Source organism: Tachyglossus aculeatus, chromosome 5 (genome assembly GCF_015852505.1).
Source record: "Tachyglossus aculeatus isolate mTacAcu1 chromosome 5, mTacAcu1.pri, whole genome shotgun sequence".
NCBI classification, from domain to species: domain Eukaryota; kingdom Metazoa; phylum Chordata; class Mammalia; order Monotremata; family Tachyglossidae; genus Tachyglossus; species Tachyglossus aculeatus.
In genome coordinates this window covers 78703480-78727159 of record NC_052070.1, presented here as the reverse complement: position 1 = coordinate 78727159, position 23680 = coordinate 78703480, and the positions used below count along the sequence as shown (strand labels likewise).

The 23680-nt window shown below is 42.1% G+C and overlaps 1 protein-coding gene across 4 annotated transcripts in view; it reads right to left on the bottom strand.

Annotated features, from left to right (window-relative positions):
- Window positions 1-23680, bottom strand: part of RNF170 (ring finger protein 170) — a 41324-nt gene that overhangs the window by 4365 nt on the left and 13279 nt on the right. For all 4 annotated transcript variants that reach the window (XM_038746899.1, XM_038746901.1, XM_038746900.1 and 1 more), the window contains 4 exons: window positions 21930-22073; window positions 20022-20097; window positions 15174-15282; window positions 9567-9640 (listed from right to left, as the gene is read on the bottom strand). In XM_038746899.1, the coding sequence (XP_038602827.1) occupies window positions 9567-9640; window positions 15174-15282; window positions 20022-20097; window positions 21930-22066 (396 nt within the window). In that variant the 5' untranslated portion in view covers window positions 22067-22073. The remainder of the gene's footprint in view (window positions 1-9566; window positions 9641-15173; window positions 15283-20021; window positions 20098-21929; window positions 22074-23680) is intronic.

Genomic DNA, 23680 nt, shown 5'->3' with positions numbered 1-23680 from the left:
TGCATACATAAGATAATGGGGTTGGACACAGTCCCTGTCCCACATAAGGCTCCCAGTCTTAATCCCCATTTTACAGATGAGGTAATTGAGGCACAGAGAAGTAAAGTGACTTGCCCAAAGTCACCCAGCTGACAAGCGGCAGAGTCGGGATTCGAACCCATGACCTCTGACTCCAAAGCCCGGGCTCTTTCCACTGAGCCACGCTGCTTCTCTGCACATATAAGATAACGGGGTTGGACACAGTCCCTGTCCCACATAAGGCTCCCTGTCTTAATCCCCATTTTACAGATGAGGTAATTGAGGCACAGAGAAGTAAAGTGACTTGCCCAAAGTCACCCAGCTGACAAGCGGCAGAGTCGGGATTTGAACCCATGACCTCTGACTCCAAAGCCCGTGCTCTTTCCACTGAGCCACGCTGCTTCTCTGCATACATAAGATAATGGGGTTGGACACAGTCCCTGTCCCACATAAGGCTCCCAGTCTTAATCCCCATTTTACAGATGAGGTAATTGAGGCACAGAGAAGTAAAGTGACTTGCCCAAGGTCGCACAGCAGACAAGCGGCACAGCCGATTCAGAGCCCAGATTCTCTCGCTCCCTGGCCCGTGCTCTTTCCACTAGGCCACGCCACTCCCCTCCGGCTGGAGCTCCCTCCCTCTTATAATAATAATAATAATAATAATGTTGGCATTTGTTAAGCGCTTACTATGTGCAAAGCACTGTTCTAAGCGCTGGGGGGGATACAGAGTGATCAGGTTGTCCCATGTGGGGCTCACAGTCTTAACCCCCCTTTTACAGATGGGGGAACTGAGGCTCAGAGAAGTTAAGTAACTTGCCCAAGGTCACACAGCAGACAGGTGGCCGAGCCAGGATTCGAACCCATGACCTCTGACTCCAAAGCCCGGGCTCTTTCCACTGAGCCACGCTGCTTCTCTACACATCTTCCCTCTTCACATCTGCAGCCCTCTAGTCTCCCAGCCGATAAACCAACAGAATTTATTGAGCGCTTACTCTATGCAGAGCACTGTACTAAATGTTTGGGAGAGTGGAATAGCTCTTTTACAGCCCTTCTAAATCGCACCTCCTCCGGGAAGCCTTCCTTGACTGATCTTTCTCGTTCTCAGCCTATTTCCCTCCCTATTGCATCACCTATGCACTTGTGTCCTTACCCCTTAAGCACTTAGGTACCCACCCCAAGTCAATCAATCAATCAATCGTATTTATTGAGCGCTTACTGTGTGCAGAGCACTGCACTAAGCGCTTGGGAAGTCCAAGTTGGCAACATACAGAGACAGTCCCTACCCAACAGTGGGCTCACAGTCTAGAAGGGGGAGACAGAGAACAAAACCAAACATATTAACAAAATAAAAGAAATAGAATAGATATGTACAAGTAAAATAGAGTAATAAATATGTACAAACATACATAAATATATACAAGTCCTATAACCTCAGCACCTATTTTCCTATTTTTATACTTGGTTTCTTCCCCTACCTGTAACTTTAGGAACTTGCCCTTGGGGGCAGGGGAAGGTCTAACTCTATTCAACTCCCCCAGACTCTTAGTTTTTGTTTTTTTTTTCAATCGTATTTATCGAGCGCTTACTGTGTTTAGAGCACTGTACTAAGCGCTTGGGAAGTCCAAGTTGGCAACATCTAGAGACAGTCCCTACCCAACAGTGGGTTCACAGTCTAGAAGGGGGAGACAGAGAACAAAACCAGACATATTAACAAAATAAAAGAAATAGAACAGATATGTACAAGTAAAATAAAAAAATAGAGTAATATGTACAAACATATATACATATATACAAGTCCTATAACCTCAGCACTTATTTTCCTATTTTTATACTTGGTTTCTTCCCCTACCTGTAACTTTAGGAACTTGCCCTTGCGGGCAGGGGAAGGTCTAACTCTATTCAACTCCCCCAGACTCTTAGTTTTTGTTTTTTTTTTCAATCGTATTTATCGAGCGCTTACTGTGTTTAGAGCACTGTACTAAGCGCTTGGGAAGTCCAAGTTGGCAACATATAGAGACAGTCCCTACCCAACAGTGGGTTCACAGTCTAGAAGGGGGAGACAGAGAACAAAACCAAACATATTAACAAAATAAAATAGAATAGATATGTACAAGTAAAATAGAGTAATAAATATGTACAAACATACATACATATATACAAGTCCTATAACCTCAGCACTTATTTTCCTATTTTTATACTTGGTTTCTTCCCCTACCTGTAACTTTAGGAACTTGCCCTTGGGGGTAGGGGAAGGTCTGACTCTATTCAACTCCCCCAGACTCTTAGTTCTACAAATAGTAAGCATTCAGTGAATATTTCCAACGGATTGCCTGAGGTAATACAGTCGGGAGCGAAGGTTTTCCACAATGGAGACCGGGTTCAGGCAGGGCACGGAGTTGGGCCCGCTTTACCTCCCTCGGAGACCCCCTGGTTTGGTGGGCCCTGGTCGACTGAACTCCTTGTCCACAGTTGAATCCTATGACCAGAGCTCTGACTTTGCAGCGTGCGTCTCAAGCACAAATCCTACCTCTGCAAAGCCACCTTGAGTCCTAGCATTGACCCTCTAACCATCTGTTTTCCAGCGCCTTAACAGTAAGCCCAAAGAAATTACCACTGATGGTTGTCTATTTATTTATTTATTTTACTTGTATATATTCTACTTATTTTATTTTGTTAGTATGTTTGGTTTTGTCTCCCCCTTTTAGACTGTGAGCCCACTGTTGGGTAGGGATTGTCTCTAGATGTTGCCAGCTTGTACTTCCCAAGTGCTTAGTACAGTGCTCTGCACACAGTAAGCGCTCAATAAATACGATTGATTGATTGATTGATTGTCTTCCTCGGCTCCAGGCCTGCTTGGTCTCTATATGTTGCCAATTTGTGCTTCCCAAGCGCTTAGTACAGTGCTCTGCACATAGTAAGCGCTCAGTAAATACGATTGATTGATTGATTTCCTCCAAGGCCACAAACTAGGCTACCGCTGACATTTCTTTCCAGTTCCAAAACCCAGTAGTTAGAGAACCGCTTTGGAAATCGGGAGATATGGTTTCTGGCCCCAAGCCTGCCTACAGCTAGCGAACGTGGGCTAAAATTTCACTTGCGGTTCGCAATGTGCTGCTCTCCGGCTCACCTATCGCTAGTGCTATATTCGATTCCCCTACGCATCCGCCCAAGGTCTTGGTGACCGATTATCTTGGTTGGAAATGCTTGGTAAGAAACTGACGGACAATTGTTCAACCTCACTTCAAAGCCTTATTGAAGGCACATCTCTTCCAAGAAACCTTCCCTAAGCCCTCCTCTCCTCCCACTCCCTCCTGCGCCACCCTGACTTGCTCCCTTCATTAATCCCCTCCATTCCCTGGCACTTATGTATATATCTGTTGTTCATTTATTTATGTATGTATATTAATATCCGCCTCCCCGTCTAGATTGTGAGCTCACTGTGGGCAGGGAATTTGTCTATTATTATAGTGTACTCTCCCAAGTGCTTAGTAAAGTGTTTTGCACACAGTAAGCGCTCAATAAATAAAGTTCAATAAACTGAGCCCCTTCCTTCCTCTCCCCCTCGTCCCCCTCTCCATCCCCCCATCTTACCTCCTTCCCTTCCCCACAGCACCTGTATATATGTATATGTTTGTACATATTTATTACTCTATTTTTTACTTGTACATATCTATTCTATTTATTTTATTTTGTTAGTATGTTTGGTTTTGATCTCTGTCTCCCCCTTTTAGACTGTGAGCCCACTGTTGGGTAGGGACTGTCTCTATATGTTGCCAACTTGGACTTCCCAAGCACTTAGTACAGTGCTCTGCACACAGTAAGCGCTCAATAAATGCGACTGATGAGGAGGAGAAGGAAATATGACTGAATGAGTGAACAATTACAAATCTCTTCTCCCCTCTGGCCAGCTTCCGATTTACATAGGAAGATCGCTGCTTTAAAATGATTCCCTTTTGCCACCTGTTATTAGGGAAGAGGGGCAGGTGGCAATCCTGGGACTTTAATTAATGCAGGTCTTACGGCCTTCAGTTGGCAGGGCTGACAGATGACAGAAGGGGGAGGATGGGTGGATGTTGGCAGGTTTATCCAGTTTAGCTCTTGCCTGCCTTATGTCACCCATCAGCTGGGCCAGGGAGGGGGCAGATTTTCATTTTCTCCCCTCTGTTTGAAGGGAGAAGGAGTGAACGTGAGAGAGTGGTGGGTGACATTTGAGAGTAAAGTAATACCCAGGGAAGGGAAGAGTAAGGTTGAACTAGAGAGACCCCTTTTATTTAAATGAAAAATGAAGTTGGTTACATAATATGAAACGACTAGGTGGAGTGTGGTATGCTACTGGTTGAAAAGGCTTTTTGACCTTGTCACGTGCACTTGAAAAGAGACAGTTGCCGAGGCTGGAAGTCACTGACCACTCAGATGGATGTACTGCAGCCTGTTTTTCCCATTTTTTACAAGCACCCATATTTTAGAAGGACTTCTGAAAATATAAAGAGGTGGATTTAGTTCTTCCCAGTTTGAAAGCCTTGGGACAAGCTACCGAGCATGTGCCTCCTAGTCTGGCCCATTCTGATCTGGCATGGCTGCTTCCCTGACTTCCTAACTACATCCCAGCCTGCACACTTCCTTCCTCTAAGGCCAACCTAGTCACTGTACCTCCATCCTGTTCGTCTCCCCACTGACCTCTTGCCCACATCCTGCCTGGAACGCCCCTCCCCACTTCATATAATAATAATAATTATAATAATGATGGCATTTATTAAGCGCTTACTATGTGCAAAGCACTGTTCTAAGCGCTGGGGAGGCTACAAGATTATCAGGTTATCCCTCATGGTGCTCACAGTCTCAGTCCCCATTTTACAGATGAGGTAACCGAGGCACAGAGAAGTGAAGTGACTTGCCCAAAGTCACACAGCTGACAATTGGCAGAGCCGGCATTTGAACCCATGACCTCTGACTCCAAAGCCCGGGCTCTTCCCTACTGAGCCACGCTGCTTCTCTATCCAAGAGATGATGCCCTTCCCACCTTCCAAGCCTTATTAAAAGCACGTCTCCTCCAACACTTCTTCCCCAACTCGTTTCATTTATCCCACTCTCTTCTACATCGCCCTTGCGCTTGGATTTGCCCCCTTAATTCACCCCACCTCGGCCCCACAGCGTTTATGGACATATCTGAAATGTATTCATATTAACGTCTGGCTCCGCCTCTACACTGTAAACTCACTGTGGGCAGGGAACGTGTCTACCAACTCTGTTATACTGTACTCTCCCAAGGGATTAATAGAGTATTCTGCACGCAGTAAGCACTCAATAAATATAATTGATCGATTGATGGCTTGCCAAAGATATTGTTGGGAAAGGGGAATGTGGTTGGACCGGACAGCAAAGATTGCAGCGTGGCTATTCTAAAATGATTTAGCTTTTCCCCCAGCTGATGCTATCCATATGGCTCTGCTCAGAGACACCCTGTCCAGGTTGGCGGCTCCCCAGAATGGGCGAGTAGTGGCCTAGGCCGTTAACAACAATGAACCCAACTCTTCTACCATTAGCCACTTTAAAGGTTCTTTCCTTTCAACCCCTTTCCCAAACCCCACCAGTGGTGGTAGTGATCCCTGTTTATTTAGATCTGGCCCTAAGCTCCCTACCTTTGAAGCTCCAACAGATTTGGGGAATTTTCTGCACTGAACTGATCGGTAGCTCTACTGATTATCTATTGTATGCCCACTGAGCAGTATATGCTTGGAAGAGATCAACAGCAATAAAAGACAAGACCCCTAATAATAATGATGATGGTATCTGTCAAATGCTTACAAACACCGTTCTAAGCGCTGGGGTAGGTAGAAATTAATCGGGTTGGACACAGTCCTTTGTCCCACCGGGGACTCAAAGTCTAAATAGGAGGGAGGACAGGTATGGAATTCCCATTTTCAGTTGAGGAAACCGAGGCTGAGGGAAGTTAAGTGACTTGTGAGTAAGTGACAGAGCTGGAATTAGAACTCAAGCCCTCTGACTCCTAGGTCTGAGATTTTTCCATTAGGCAACACTGCTTCCCAGTCCTCAAGGAGCTTACAGTGCAGCAGGGAGACACACAAAATAAACAGAAGAGTAAGACAGATGGACATGAAAATGAGTAAGTGCTTACTTAAACAGGGTAAAAGGCAGCATTTACAGAAACGCTATGGGTGGATCTGAGGGCATAAAAGCATAGTTGAGTTACAAGTGCTATAATAGTTAGGGAATGTGCTCTGTATAGAAAAAAAATAATCAGGGAAGAACTCCCAGATAAGATACGATTTCAGAAAAGCTTTGAAGATGATCAGAGCTGTGGTCTGTTGGACCTGAAGGGGAAAGATGTTCCAGGCAAGAAGAAGGGGGTGAACAAAGGGTCACAGGTGGGACAGATGAAAATGGGGCACAATTCACGTAACAGCTTGAGAATAAGCAACAGCACGAGCTGGAGAGTAGTAGAAGAGATGGGGTAAATATGAAGGAGAGATCTGATTGCCTTAAAGTCAACAGCCAGGAGTTTCTGCTTGATGCGGAGAGGAATGAGTAACCACTGAAGGTTTCGAAGAATGCGGAGGTGTGTGCAGGAAAAATGATCTGGGTAGCAGAGATCACCGGAGACCAGTGATGAGGCTGATACAGAAAGAATTCTTCCAGGGTAGGTCGGTTAGAGTATGGACTATAATCAATCCCTCCGCTTCCCGGCTTCCCCGCCTTTCCCCATCCTGTTCCTCCCTTCCCACTTTCTCTCCCTCCTTTCCGAAGGTTTTATATACGGAGGACGCTATTTCGTGCCTACGGAGTATCGCACAAGGAGAAATCATTTCTATTTTGGCAATGGATAGTTTGGTGAGCCTAAAACAACTTTCTGACTCTAAGGGTGATGAAACGCTAGAACAGGCTGAGGGAGGTGAGCAAGTTGCCAATTTGCCAATTCTGTCCGGGAAAAAAGAAATGAATCCTTAGTCGCGGTTGCCGTCATTCACCCGCTTGGGGGAAGGTGGAGATACACCAGACGACTAAGTTTCCTGCTAAATCTAGGAAGCTATAATCTAAAAAAGAACAATACGAGCGCCAAACCGAGAAGAGAAAAGCGGAGGAGCAGGAAAGGAGGCGATAAACACCCAAATCCCCCAGTCGTTCAGGCAGGGAACGCTGGTAGTTGTTGGGCTGGGTTCTAGGGAGCCAGCTGCCCCAGAGCAGGTTTAAATCAATCAATCGTATTTATTGAGCGCTTACTATGTGCAGAGCACTGTACTAAGCGCTTGGGAAGCACAAATTGGCAACACATAGAGACAGTCCCTACCCAACAGTGGGCTCACAGTCTAAAAGTCTAAAATGCCAGTAAGCACGCTGTGGGCAGCTGATGTACTCTCCCAAGCGCTTAGTATAGTACTCTGCACGGTTAAGCGCTCAATAAACACCACTGGTTGATAATGGTATTTGGCTTTGGCAGCCCTGCCCCTGTGAAGAACCATCCAACTTGTACTTCCCAAGTGCTTAGTACAGTGCTCTGCACACAGTAAGCGCTCAATAAATACGATTGAATGAATAAATGAATGAATGAATCCTGCGGCCTGGCATGGAGAAAATTCCCCCCAGCCTGTTCCAGAAAGGTTGTCTGATGAGGGTTATGGAATTTACTCAGAATCCTCTCTCCCCTAGGCACGACCGTCCATAATCAGTGTTCATCGAGAAGCAGCGTGGCTCAGTGGAAAGAGCCTGGGCTTGGAGTCAGAAGTCATGGATTCAAACCTCGGCTCTGCCAATTGTCAGCTGTGTGACTTTGGGCAAGTCACTTAACTTCTCTGGGCCTCAGTTACCTCATCTGTAAAATGGGGATTAAGACTGCGAGCCCCCCCCCGCCCAATGGGACAACCTGATCACCTTGTAACCTCCCTAGTGTTTTAGAACAGTGCTTTGCACATACTAAGCGCTTAATAAATGCCATTATTATTATCGTGGTGTTGGGTTTTGGTTTCGTTCTGTCTTATGTCCTGCCTTTAAATGTTTCCCCACTACTCTTCACTATCGGAAACTTCGTAGAAGATTTAGGTCAAAAGGGTACTCAGCAGTTTCCTGTCTCTTCTCGTTCCCCGTTTTTTTCCCAACCATGCTGGAAATTTAAGTTTCAGATATAGCCACTGCCTCCCTCACTGGAAGGGCCTTTACCCAGACAAAAACAAATGTGAAGAAAAACACATTTACGACGATGGGAAGCAAACATGTTCTAGGCAATTCTGAACAGTGTAGCACAGATTTGGCCAAGAAACAGCTACAGCATTTTCTTTTAATTAATCATCATTTTAAGATACCCAGCGCTTTTAGTTCCTTTCCACTTTCTAATAAAGTTCCAGAATTTTTTATAAAAGGAAAAAGAATCTTTTCAGAATTTAATCTTCTTGAGTCTGCAGTAGTTATGATATCATAACTAACGGATATCAAACAGATATCATGAGGGGGGTAGTTAGACTCTGAGCCCCATGTCGGACAGGGACTGTTGTGTCTGACCTGGTGTCTCCCCTGCCTCGGCCCTTCCTCCTTCCCCTCCCCACAGCACTTGTATATATTTGCACAGATTTATTACTCTATTTTACTTGTACATATTGACTATTCTATTTTTTTTAAATGATGTGCATATAGCTCTAATTCTATTCGTTCTGATGATTTTGACACCTGTCTACATGTTTTGTTTTGTTGTCTGTCTCCCTTTTCTAGACTGTGAGCCCGTTGTCGGGTAGGGACCGTCTCTATATGTTGCCGACCTGTACTTCCCAAGCGCTTAGTAAAGTGCTCTGCACACATTAAGCGCTCAATAAATACGATTGAATGAATTGAATGAATGAATGGTGACCTACCCCAAATCTCAGTTATAGTATATCAATCAATCAATCGATCGTATTTATTGAGCGCTTACTATATGCAGAGCACTGTACTAAGCGCTTGGGAAGTACAAATTGGCATCACATAGAGACAGTCCCTACCCAACAGTGGGCTCACAGTCTAAAAGGGGGAGACAGAGAACAGAACCAAACACACCAACAAAATAAAATAAGTAGGATAGAAATGTACAGGTAAAATAAATAAATAAATAAATAAATAGAGTAATTAATCACATAAGTACCACAATAATAATATTATTATTAATAATTAATATTAATAATATTATACTAAGCCCAATTAAGTAGTTCACTTTCCCCAATTGCCTAGAAGAAGGGTAAAAGAACAAAATTCTCAGAAGTACTGTATTTCTGTACAGTTCTGTACTAGCAGCTTCTGGCTGCTAGTGTAGTGACAGTGATTTCCTCTAATGATTTTGGGATCCGTTTCTCAATGATCTCAAAGACAATTCCACTTCCTTGTGGATGAAGTTTTGAAGCGGGTCCTTGGGCAACAATATGATCCTTTTCTAAAGGAAATAAAATTAAAACGAGTAGCTTACTATAAACCCACAAAGTACTTGGAAGTGCAGCCAGGATATACACATTTCACATGCAGCTCTCTTAGCCATGCAATTATATAAACATCTGTCGTGGATTCAACGTTACCGTTTGTCTGCAGATTGGACAACTGATGGCTCCAAGCCACGAACCATACCGCCAGTATGCAATAATGCAGGTACCTGAGGGAAGCAAACATTTTCAACCAATGGTTTAATTAGACAAATTCAGCTTTAAATTATTTGACTTTCGAATCTTGGACCACTATTTTCTTGAGTCTGTTACCCTTCAAAAAACCATTTTTCAGACAGAAGCACCTAAATTACTGGTTTAGAGTTTTTCTTCCTTTCCTTTTTCCTGATTGAGATGCGCAGAGATTTTTGAAATGTCCAAAAAATAGGTAGAATGATGAGTACCAACGGGGCAGACTGTCTTTATATGTTGCCAATTTGTACTTCCCAAGCGCTTAGTACAGTGCTCTGCACACAGTAAGCGCTCAATAAATGCGATTGATGATGATGATGATGATGATCTAGCTGTGACCTCCCTGAGGACAGGAAACATGTCTACCAACTCTACCATACTGAACTATATATATATATAATACTATACTATACTATATACTATATATATATACTATATACTATACTATACCATACTATATATACCAAGCCCTTAGTATATACAGTGCTCCCCACCTGATTGATTGATAGATTTCAAAGGGCAGGGGAAATCCTCAGAGTGGATCATTTACACCAATCTAATTTTATTAATCTATGAATAAAATTAATTACCTTTATTATACCATGCTCCAATTATGTTTAGATCAGAGAATAAAATATTCATAAAACCACAGAAGTATTAAGTTGTTCTGCCATATGCCAGTACTGTTCTCAATTTTTTTCAGATCTACTTCAGATGATCCAAATGACAAAGATTCCATAATTTTTCCGAGAACACTGCTAGGAAGTTTTCTTGATACACTGTCCACTTTCCCCATTTCTCCATTATATTCCATTATCATTTCTTGTAGTTTACGGTTTACATTTGGAGAGTTAAGATGAAGCCGTCGGAAAACAGTCCTTCTCTGTTGCTTTCTTTTGGGCCAGATCACTGCAGGGCAAAAGTGGCTCGGTTTTCCGAAAAGCTTGTTATTTTTATTTTCTCTTTCCCTCACTGGACTGTAAGCTCCTTGTGGTTATGAATCACATACTTCTACCTGTTCCCCAAATCAACCAATCAGTGGTTTTTAGTGCCCAGTATGGTTCCCTACATACACAGTAAGTACTTAATACTGTAATTTATATGGATTAGCTGCAAATTCTCTATTTGAGAATATCCCAACATGTTTAGCCATGAAATTACATCAGTTAGGTGCCTTGGAAGCAGAGTGGGCTACTGGGTGTCAAAAGACCTGGGTTCCAATTCTAGCTCTGCCCATTCACTGCAGGTTGATATTGGGAAAATCACTTAACTTCTCTGTCCCGCAGTTTCTTCACCTGTAGAGTGGGAATTAAATACCTGTTCTCCCTCCCCTTTAGACTATCAGCCCTGGTACAGGGACTGTGTCTGATCTGATTGCATTGTATCTTCCCCAGAGCTTAACAAAATCAAAATTTGTATTATTTATTAATAATATGCTTTCTGTTTGTTCCACTATCGCTTGGAGAGAATCTTGATGATGATGACGACTGTATTTGTTAAGCGCTTACTATGTGCCAAGCACTGTTCTAAGCGCTTGGGGGAGATACAAAGTAATCAGGTTCTCCCACGGGGGGCTCACAGGCTTAATCCCCATTTTACAGATGAGGGAACTGAGGCACAGAGAAGTTAAGTGACTTGCCCAAAGTCACACGGCTGACAAGTGACGGAGCCGGGATCAGAACCCACGAACTCTGGCTCCCAAGCCTGTGCTTTTTCCACTGAGCCACATTGCTTGCCTTTTCAAGAGACCCTTCCCCCATTAGGATAGAAAATGTTGCAGAACTTAAAACACACTTGTTTTATGATTTCAATTTTAAAATATATTTTAAATATATAAAATATATTTATTCTATTGCACTAAGATTTTATATCCCAAGTATATATATATATATACTACTATATATACATATACTATATACACACACATATATATACTATATGTATATAGTATATACACATATACTATATGTATATAGTATATATACATGTACTATATGTATATAGTATATATACATATACAATATACACACACATATATATATACTATATATACAGACTACTATAAATATATATATGTGTAAAAGACAGTGAAAAATTAGGGTATGAGTTTCAAATAAAATCCAAAAGCAGGAGCCTTTTTTGATAGCTTCCCTTTGGGTCTTGCTGTTTTTTTCCCTCTTCTCCAAGAGGATTTCTTTATCCTGTGGTGCTTCTCATCATATCAACTTTGTCCGTGACAGGAGGTGATCTTTTTACACTTCCCCTACTCTGCAGTTCCATTCTTTTAGCCCCACCTACTCTTTTTTCCTCCCGTTCTTTGTTCTTCGAAGCTCCAAGTAGCTCTCTGGATAGAAGGGTTACAAGAATGAGGGGAGTGGGGGAAAGAATCTATGGCAAATACAGTTCTCAGTCTAACCAGCGGCTTTCTGAAATGCACAATGTAAGTTCCAAAGGCAAGGTAGGGAAACTGCCCAAAAGTAAGCAAGTTGTACATATTTATTCTATTTATTTTATTTTGTTAATGTTTTGTTTTGTTGTCCGTCTCCCCCTTCTAGACTGTGAGCCCGCTGTCGGGTAGGGACCGTCTCTAGATGTTGCCAACTTGTACTTCCCAAGCGCTTAGTACAGTGGTCTGCACACAGTAAGCGCTCAATAAATACGATTGAATGAATGAATGAATGAATGAATGAAAAGTGCACTAACGTTACACTTTCTGAAGTGGATTCTGAGGCTGGGTTCGGGGTGAATGGCTCTGAACACACTAGCAGAGTTTGCAAGAGGCAATTCCTGTCACCCTTTGGAACCATAAATTGGTTTGTCCCGTGTAGATATAGTTCAAAACCAAATATTTTTCTTAGAAAATATACACTCAAAAATGCTCAGAAATATACACTCAAAAATCCCTGCACATTTAGACAATGTAAAGCTTTGGGAATAGAAACAAACTTCACTGACTGAATTTTTCTCTACTGTGTCTTAGATTATACTAAAAAGGAATCCTGGGGATGGATGGGAAAATTTCTGCATTTATCTACAATACTGTTCTACTCTAATCCTGATTACAAAGCTTCCTTTAGATCTCTGCCCGCCTGCTGATTTAAAAAACACAGAATTTAGCACAGGCCATTTAACCAGTCTGGGAAAAGACAATGAGATAATGTAGACTGCTGTGAAACTGACTGAAAGACATGGTGGGGGGCAGAACGGGGTGTTTTGAAATTGAACGATCTTTTTTCTCTAGTGAAGACTTGTCTAAATAATACCTTGCCTGAACTATTAATGCGATAATATCTTCAAAGTGCTTTGAAACTTTTCAAGACAGGAATCACATAAAACAAAGTTTAAGATTACTTTAACCTATTATTATATGTATTCTGATTTCTAGCACTGCGCTGGATAAAAACAGAACACATCTAAAGTGAAGAATGAAATACATTCTCACAAGATCCCTGCAAACCAGACTGGCTACGTACCTTCCTCTATTTCCAGACAAAAAATAAAAACATGTCAAATGAATACTCCAAGATCAAGCCATCAGTCAATTTAGGGGTACGAAGGAAAATCACTTGCTTAGCAGACAGAAGCAACCTCAGACCAAGGAGTGCCTGCAGAACAGTCACCAATTCTCGACTTGGATCCAGCTCTAGCACATTTCTTCTGTGATACACTGGCAAAATTATTTAATTTTTTAGTATCACAAATGTCCTTGTTATTAAAATGTAGAGAGATCCCATGCCCATAGGATGGGGCTGCAAGGAACAAATAAGCTTTGTATAAAGCAGAGAGCTGACATGCTATAGTTGCAGAACAAAATAGAACCTAGCATAACCACAGACTATTAAGTTCCTAACCTTCCTTACGGAAAAAGAACAAAGTTATCATTTACATCTGGGAAATTACTGGCATTTATCTATACTAATACAAAGACTGCTGTACTTGGTTTCGGTGGATGTGTATTGCTGGACTGGAGCTATTATTCACAGCAAGTTTCAGATGCATAAAAATGAAAAAAAGCTGAGAAATAAATTTATTCTTTGGCCTCCAAAGGGAGCTGAGAAGATGGGAAAGTGTCTATCTTGACTCCCGAGAATGGAATCTGTAGCTAACTTAAATAAACTGGGGCTGATAGTGACTAACGCTTTATTTCTCTTTTTAAAATTTCTGCTACCTACTTTTGGCCGTTTCACTGCTTGTTACCATCTCAACCAGGGAGTGGGCAGAGGCAGAAAAAGAAACCCACAGTGAAAGCTGAATGTCTGGCAAAAATTTCGAGGGGGAGGAGGTTGGAATTAAAGGCATAAGGTATTTGGATTCTCAATGGATTACACTTTATCTACACAATTTCTATTGCTGGCTGTAATGAGGACCTTTTTACAATGTAGAACCCTAAATTGGGGGACTATATTACAAACTACTGATTCACATAGAATTATATCCATAATTTCTTTAACGAATTGTATTTATTGAGCGCTTTCTGTGTGCAGAGCACTGTATTAAGCACTTGGGAGAGTGCACTATGTAAATAAGAGCTGTGTGGCTGAGGGAGGGGTGACTAAAAGAAGCAAATGCAAGGGCAATACGGAAGGGAGTGGAAAAAGAGGAAATGAGGGTTTAGTCTGATATGCCTTCCCATTTAGACAGTAAGTTCATTGTGGGCAAGGAACATGCCTACCAACTTTGTTGTACTGTGCTCAGCACCACGCTCTGCACCCACTAAGCGCTCAATACACATCACTGAAAAGGAAATTAGGCTATGTTCCCCATTTGAATAATTGGCAGTTACGATCCTTTACAAATGATCACAACTGTTTTTAAAAATCGGATTTGTTAGGCACTCACTATGTAGCAGGCACTGTACTAAGTGTTGTGGTAGATACAAGATAATCAGACTTGACATAGTACCTGTCCATATAGGGCTCACAGTCTTAATCCCCATTTTACTGATGAGGTCACTGAGGCCCAGAGAAGTTAAACGACTTGCCCAAGGTCACAGAGCAGACAAAGGGTGGAGCCAGGATTAGAACTCACGTCCTTTCCAGGGCCCAAACTCTTTCCACTAGGCCACGCTGCTTCTCCAATTCAGCTGGATAGTCCCTGTATCATCATCATCATCATCATCATCATCAATTGTATTTATTGAGCGCTCACTGTGTGCAGAGCACTGTACTAAGCGCTTGGGAAGTCCAAGTTGGCAACATAGAGACGGTCCCTACCCAACAGTGGGCTCACAGTCTAGAAGGGGGAGACAGAGAACAAAACCAAACATACTAACAAAATAAAATAAATAGAATAGATATGCACAAGTAAAAGAAATCAATCAATCAATCAGCAAATGAAGTATCTACTCCTGTTTCAAGTTCTATATGATGACGGTGGAATGTACCCCCTCACAATAACCCTGAAAACTAGCAATTACTCCAGGAGGAAGGGGGGGTGGGGGGGAAAAGACTGGACTGTGAGCCTTAGCTTGACTACGCATTTTCAATAAATGTAATATGCTCATTAGCTTACCACAAAAAAGATGTCCACAGTTTGTCTCCACTGGAAGAGAAGCTTGATGTAAACAGATTGGACAGGACATATCAGTGTAGAACTGCTGCCGAATAACAACAGGTTCATCCTGAAGGGCCAGGGAGAAGGAAGGCGGGGGGAAATAAGCATTTGACATATGCCATTAATTCAAAGTTTAATCAAGTTTAGCAAGAAGCAAAAAAACCCTGGTTTCGAGGTCCAAACAGCTGGACTGTTTTAGACCGTGAGCCCGCTGTTGGGGTAGGGACTGTCTCTAGATGTTGCCAACTTGTACTTCCCAAGCGCTTAGTACAGTGCTCTGCACACAGTAGGCGCTCAATAAATACGAATGATGATGATGATGGACACCACCACCAGTCACCCCTGCTAGTCCCCCACTATTCCATCATAGGCCCTTGCTCCCCAAATTGCCCTGTGCCTGCAGGGGTTTGAGGGATTTAGGCAGTGGGAACATCTCCCTTGACTACCCATTGTATGGATCAACACCACGGGTAAACCCCCACACAGCATGCCATCTTGGAGCTTTGCTTCTGCCCTGCCATGTCCTGAGGAACTCCAACAGAAGCAGCATTCATCATCATCATCAATCGTATTTATTGAGCGCTTACTGTGTGCGGAGCACTGTACTAAGCACTTGGGAAGTCCAAGTTGGCAACAGATAGAGCCAGTCCCTACCCAACAGTGGGCTCACAGTCTAAAAGGGGGAGACAGAGAACAAAGCCAAACATACTAACAAAATAAAATAAATAGACCCTCATAAATTAATTCAAAAATAAATTCACCCTCAGCCTCCCACCCAACACCACTGGTCAATCCCTATCGCCCCTTCCCTGGTGCCATTTTGGGGCTTTTCTCCAAACTGCCCCCGTGCAAGGGGCTCAAATTCAGGAGCGCATCTCCACTAATCTTAGGATGTTGGGAAGATTTGGGCTGTGACTTGTCTCGGGATCATCATCTATCGTATTTATTGAGCGCTTACTATGTGCAGAGCACTGTACTAAGCGCCTGGGAAGTACAAATTGGCAACATATAGAGACGGTCCCTACCCAACAGTGGGCTCACGGTCTAAAAGGATGACCTGCGTGGCAACTCCGTGACGTTCCTTCACTTCCCTTTTCCTACCCAACCGGCAGGACTCTGAGAGTTGTCTTTTATGTGGTTTTTGAGATGATATCGTTTCATCTTCTCTTTTGGCAGCTTTGGACAAACAAGGATTACGTCGAATTCCACCCTCCCAATGAAACAGAGTTGGCAGGTATGTCCCCTTGCCCACAGTGAGCTTCCAGTCTACAGGGGGAGATGGGCAATACTATAAATATCTTCAAATATCAAATATCTTCAAATATCTTCAAATGTAATTTGAAGATATATACGTAAGTGCTGTAGGGTTGAGGGTGAAGTGAATTTCGGTTACCCAAAGGTCACAGATCCAATCGCATAGATTCATTCATTCATTCAATCGTATTTATTGAGCGCTTACTGTGTGCAGAGCACCGCACTAGGCGCTTGGGAACTACAAGTTGGCAACATATAGAGACGGTCATTCATTCATTCAATCGTATTTATTGAGCGCTTACTGTGTGCAGAGCATGTACTAGGCGCTTGGGGAGTACAAGTTGGCAACATACAGAGACGGTCATTCATTTATTCATTCAATCACATTTATTGAGCGCTTACTGTAGATCATCATCAATCGTATTTATTGAGCGCTTACGGTGTGCAGAGCACTGTACTAAGCGCTTGGGAAGTACCAGTTGGCAACATATAGAGACAGTCCCTACCCAACAGTGGGCATAGATGACGCAGAAGGGAGAGGGAAGAATCACGTCGATTATGTCGAATTCCACCCTCCCAATCTTAATATAGTACTTTGCACACACATCTCCTCCAGGAGGGCTTCCTTAATTAAGCCCTCTCTTCCCTCTCCCTTCTGCGTCACCTATGCGTTTGGATCTGTGACCTTTGGGTAACTGAAATTCGCTTCACCCTCAACCGTACAGCACTTACGTATATCTCTTCAAATTACATACTATAAATTATTTATAGTATTGCCCGTCTCCCCCTGTAGACTGGAAGCTCACTGTGGGCAGGGGACATACCTGCCAACTCTCTTTCATTGTACTCTCCCCAACGCTTAGAAGAATGCTCTGCACATATTAAGCCCTCAATAAATGCTAGTGATTGACTGACATAAGCATTCCATCATCATCATCATCAATCGTATTTATTGAGCGCTTACTATGTGCAGAGCACTTTACTAAGCGCTTGGGAAGTACAAATTGGCAACATATAGAGACAGTCCCTACCCAACAGTGGGCTCACAGTCTAAAAGGGGGAGACAGAGAACAAAACCAAACATACTAACAAAATAAAATAAATAGAATAGATATGTACAAATAAATTAAATAAGTAGAGTAAAAAAATATGTACAAACATATATTTACTGAGCGCTTACTGTGTGCAGAGCACTGTACTAAGCGCTTGGAAAGTACAATTCGGCAACAAATAGAGACAACCCCTCCCTAACGGGCTCACGCATTTAATATATTACTAGGTCACACAAATGGTGTATAACACAGCATTTCAAATAAATGTATAGGCCACAGTTGATTCCTACTAAGCATGCTCATCCCCAAAAGGTATTACGGTAAAAGAAATGACATTAGGATTCTTTTCTGTTCATCTGACAAATTTGTAATTTTTTCAGTTTTTATTATGTAGTAGCCTTTATTGAGTGTCCACTTGGTGCAGTGTGTTGTAGTAGGTGTTTGGAAAGTACAGAAAAACAAAGTGACATATTCCCTGACTACTTCAAATGTAGATTTGGAAAATATCAGGCATGTTTAGTTCAGAGCCTTAGGGATTGTCTCTGTTGCCGAACTGTACTTTCCAAGCGCTTAGTACAGTGCTCTGAACACAGTAAGCGCTCAATAAATATGACTGAATGAACAAATGAATGGACATTGTATATTTTTGTGCATTGGACTGAATTACAGCACAGCACAAAGGAGTTAAATAACAGTTCCCCAAAAAACCCTCCTTCCACATCTCTTATTCAGATTGCTGAAAAATTATTTCCAGTTAAAAACACATTTTAGAAGGCCAAAACAGCAACAGTTTCATTTTAAAAAATTCAAATGAATATAGTCAATAACTTCTGAATTGGAAGAAAGTTAATAGTAACAAAATCCTTTGACACTGGAATCTCATTCTTCCCAGGTGTTCTATTAAAAAAAATCGATCTGGTTTTCAAATATTTCACTTTAGGGCTGCAGTGGGACTGGTTAGTGCCATTGAACTTGTGGATAAAACCTGTAAGTTTAAGCTTTGAAAATAGAATCCAACCCACTTATATTTCAAGTCCAAGAGCAAATGTGATCAAAACTTGCGCTGGTAACACTTTGCATGCTGCTGGCATTAAAATATTTGCTAATAATAACTGAAGCAATTTACCCTGTGGAGTTCTCAAGTAAAAGCACCTGCCAAACTATAATGGTTAAAAAACAAAAGCATCGGAAAGTCCGATTTTCTCTATCATGTAATACAGTCCTCCAGATTGCCCTCTCCTTGTGGGCAGGGGAACATGTCTACAATTCTGTTGTGCTTTCACAAGCAACAGTACAGTCCTTGGAACACAATGCTCAATAAATACCACTGATTGATAGTTGACAATTAAATTTTATATTTGAAGTTGACAATTTTCCTATGTATTTTTCTCCCCATTTGGAAAATAAGTTTCCTGAGGGTTGAGCCAGTGTAACAACGTCCCACGGGTGTAGTAGGTTTTGTGCGAAATATGGACCCTCAATTAACTGTGGTTATGATGGCGACGTGTTCTCATTTCCCGATTCATCCCAGCCAGCCATTAGGAATTTTACTAGCCCTCTTTCCCTCTTCACCAGATTTCATACTTTGGGAGAAAAGTCAGTGGGCCAAACGTAACCCTCATCGCACCAAACTTTAGGAAGCTGGTTCATTTTCAGGGCAACCCTGGGATGATGGGTTGGGACTGAAGCTGGTACGATAAAGGATCCAGCCCAGTTTTCTGGATAGCCTCCAGGCTAGGGACAATTTAGGATTGATTCAGACTTCTGGGGCTCATCTAGATCCGATGGATCTTCTTTTTCCCTCAGCAGTCCCTAAGCCAGTACTCCCGGAATTGAACAGTTGCCCTTTATTTTAAGGGTCTGCCTGTCTACTTTCAGCAGGAAAGCCCGGTGTGATTTTTCTTGACCATCAGAAAACCACCGAATTTGTGACTGTGAGATTCTAACCAAGAGATCTGGCTATTGAGGAGGCAGGAAGGGGCAAAACTAATCCAGTTTCCTGCCAAGTTCCTCTTCCCAAACTGCAAGCTGCTAAAGAGAGGGAAACAATCTACACTTTCAACTCCATAATTCCCAAGGACAACTTTCTATCCCATCTCCATTTTAAAAACATACCTCCACTGCTGGCTAAATATTTGAAAGTAATGTCTTTCCATGAGTTAAATTAAACAGGGATTATATTCTCATCTAAATAACAGGGATGATGAAAGCTACTAATTAAAATCGAGGCGCAAATTAAAATTTCAGAACACTCGGTAATTTAGTATAGATCACTTCCCTGCACAGAAAAGGGGGAAAGTATAGGTATATTTGAGGCCAAAAAAACCTGAATCCCTCACTTCCGAAGGGTTACTTGTTAGTTTAGATGCGTTTTTAGGGTGCAGCAGCAACATTCACTTTTTAAACGAGGATGCACATCTCTAGAACAGTGCTTTGCACATAGTAAGCGCTTAATAAATGCCATTATTATTATTATTATTATCTCTAAAATGGGTGATACCTGTTCTGTTTGAAGTTGCTCCCGAAGAACTCTCACTAGCTCTTGATTTTCTGGATGTATGTTCTGGTGCGCATTTCTGTGAAGTGAAAATATCAATTTTTTAACATAAAACACTGGCAGAAGAATGAACTCGCTGTATGAATCTAAGCAGAAAATTGGGGTGAGGCATTAGATATGTGCCAAGCATCACCTGAATTGAACAAAATAGCAGGCTTTTTAGGATTTTCAAGCCTGTAACTGGATGAAGCCTTCTGATAACTCAACTAGTTCATTTCATCATTCTTATCCTACTTGATAATGATGTTCAAGTCTACAAAAATGGGTGGAATCTGCTTACACGTCAGAGCAGATTCTGGATACACCACACAGTTGTAAATTCAAGTATAACAAAGGGAGATTACACATCTGTTTTTTCCTAAGGGGGTTTATAAACCTCAACCATAGCACTGAATTCCTTTAATTCCAAACAGTTTTCTGGATTTGCATTTTTTGAATCCTTCTAACCTTTCTCTAATTTCTCGCTTGGAACGAGGAACTGAAGCTAAAATCAACCCAGAATAATCCAGAAAAAGTAAAATGCAACTATTTTTTAGTTCATTAATATATCCCACTCCAAACAACAGCAGCAACAAAAAAAATCTAAGAATGCCAGGGATAATGGCTAACAGAAAAATTTAAGTCCACTAAGAGAAAGGGTTTTGTGATTTATTCAAAGGCTTTTGACCAAGGAGTCGCGGGACTCTATTCAGTCAAATTTAGGCCAAGAGGGAGAAAAGGTGACTTGCCTAACTGACTGGGTTGGAGAAGGACGTCTTGACCACTGTTTTACAAGTCCAGACTGGTAATGGAGGGCAAGAGTGAGGAAGCAGCCCAGAGTATCAAGATCCTGGCATCCTGATATCGCTACTGACCTGGTCTTCACTACCCACCTACTCCTGGGCAAAATAACTGTTTACAACAAGGGAATCTATAATTAGTCTTCATTTTCTCATCCTGAAAAAAGATCACTTGGTATCTTCACCTACGAAATGGATGATCTCACCATAGTTTCAGCTGGAAGGTATACTATGAAGGAAGAAAGATTATTATTTCTATGACTAATACTGTGCTCAACTCTCCCAACTAAGCCTTCCAAGGATACACCACCACATTCTGGGAAGCTACAGAGAAGACAGAAATTTTTCCCTTCATCCTCTCATTTTTTTTTTTTTTTTGGAAGCACACCGTACCTTAATAAGCGGCACTAGCTGTACTGTTTACCTGCTTTGCATCTTCCTGATGTAACTATATCCAACTAGGGAGATGCTGGAAGGGAGCAGATCAGGGTGGCCAGGTTGATGGCAGAATTCCCAATCAGTGCTATTTGCCTTGGGGACACAACCAGCATAAGGAGAGGGCAAATGCCCTTTTCCCATGCATGAGGTGGACACACATTTTCCTTCCTGAACTTACATCTGTGTAGAGTTTCCTATTCATTTTCCCCAATGCAATGGGAGGGGAATTAGTGACCACAGAGTCAGGCTCAACCTGGAAAAACAATAATAATTACGTGTTTTTTCATCCTGTTTTCCACTGTCCCAGCCAAATCATTAATTTTTGTCAATCTCTACAGCCATATAAAAGTGGGAATACCCTTATCTATCTCACAGGGATGCTGAGAGGATCGCTGTAAACCGCATTCAAAATAGAGTAGGAAAGTTTCCAATTATGGGGGTAGCACACTGCCAAAAATCATGGCTATACCCACGGTGGAAGAAGGGTTTATCTCATCGTTGTCCACGAAAACGCCCTAAATTGTGACTTTAATTTTGACACTCGATATTTACAGTTTTAACTATTAGAAGCACATAAAAATGTAAACGATCCTTGAGAAGTGCACCAATCAAACCATCTCCCCATTAGGCTCACCTTACAAGTATATACACCAGTGCAGCAATGAAAATGAAACTGACCCCAACGGCCACAAGCACTTGGTCACTTATTCCTTCTATGACTGAATCATCGTCCAGTTTCAAACTCTGAACTTCGGCCTGATGTCTGGCCATTCCAGGTCTAAAAGCAGAACATGGACATTAGTTTGACATGACAGGCACAACTTATGTCATATTTTGCTTTCTGCAGCAGACGTCAAAATTAACATCTTAAAAGAAGCATCAGATGACCTCAATAACGCATTCCCTTCGATGTTACGCCGTCCATATTTATACGTTTGCTAAACACATTACCTTCTGAACACGTTTCTTAATGGAATTCCAACCCGTTTACCAATTAATCAATAATATTCATTGATCGCCTTCTCAGGGCAGAGCGTCCACTTGAAGAAGGCATTATTCCTGCCCATTAGGAGCTAACAATCTAATGGGTCAGAAAGAGTTAGTTCCGATACCCCATCACAGTACCTAAATCCTAAGAGCTATAGGAAGTCTGCCTGAGCTACCTAGAGCTTGCCTCAAGTGGGACGAATAAAAGGGGAAAACGAGTTTGGAAAACGGGGTGACGGGGGTGAAAAGTTTCCAAGAACACAAACTGTTAGAGGAGGATTGGGAGGTGGTGTGGTCTAGTGGAAAGAGCATGAGACGGGGAGTCAGGAAACCTGGGTTCTAATCCTAACACCACCACTTACCTACCGTGTGACCTTGGATAAGTCTCTTAATTTCTCTGTGCTTCGGTTTCCTCATCTGTAAAAGGGGGATAGAATACCAGTTCTCTTTCCCTTAGACTATGAGCCCTGTGTAGGACAGGGTCTGATCTGATTATTCTTTATTTATCCCAGCGCTTAACATGGTCCTTAGCACATAGTAAGCACTTAATAAATAATGGTAATGACGGTATTTGTTAAGCGCTTACCGTCATTATTATGATGTGGGGGAAATGAGAACTAGCATGAATAAAGTGGGACAAACCTCAAATAGAGAGATGTCAGTATGAGAGTAGGAGAGAGAGAAACCTACGAGCTTAGGTTCCCTGTAAAGAGCAGCAATAATTATACAGAATTTGTGGGGTTCAACTAGTCACAGCAATAATTCTAAAGAACTTTAGATCTGCAGAGTGACTTGAAATACTTCTATCAATACTCACAAACACAAGTGAGAATCATTAATGTCTCCATTTCATGGAGAAAATAAAATCGAGGTCATCAGGCAAGTCCCGAAGATCATCATCATCAACTGTATTTATTGAGCACTGTGTGCAGAGCACTGTACTAAGCGCTTGGGAAGTACAAGTTGGCAACATGTAGAGACAGTCCCCTACCCAATAGTGGGCTCACAGTCTAAAAGATCAGTGTGTCTCTCTTAATTTTCCAAACATTGAGCTTCTGGCCAAAAAGACAACCTCAGACTCACTACAACTGCTTCCACGGGGACAAATATGCCATTGCTAGCTTTTTTAGAGTAGTTTATTTTTTTGTCTCCAGAAACGGTTCTTCCAAACCCCCAGACTAATAATTTCCACAAATTCTCATTTCCCTCTCTCGGCCCACTGAAACTTAAGCAAACACTTTTAATGTCCCAGTAACCTACAAGCCCCCAGTCACCATCCCTTGCACTTCGGTCTCATACTGAACAATAAGGACTATATGGACTCTAATGGAGAAATTGAACAGATAGGACAAATCACAGGCAAAACTTCATGTAGAAAGGGAAAAGGTGAAGCTCTAG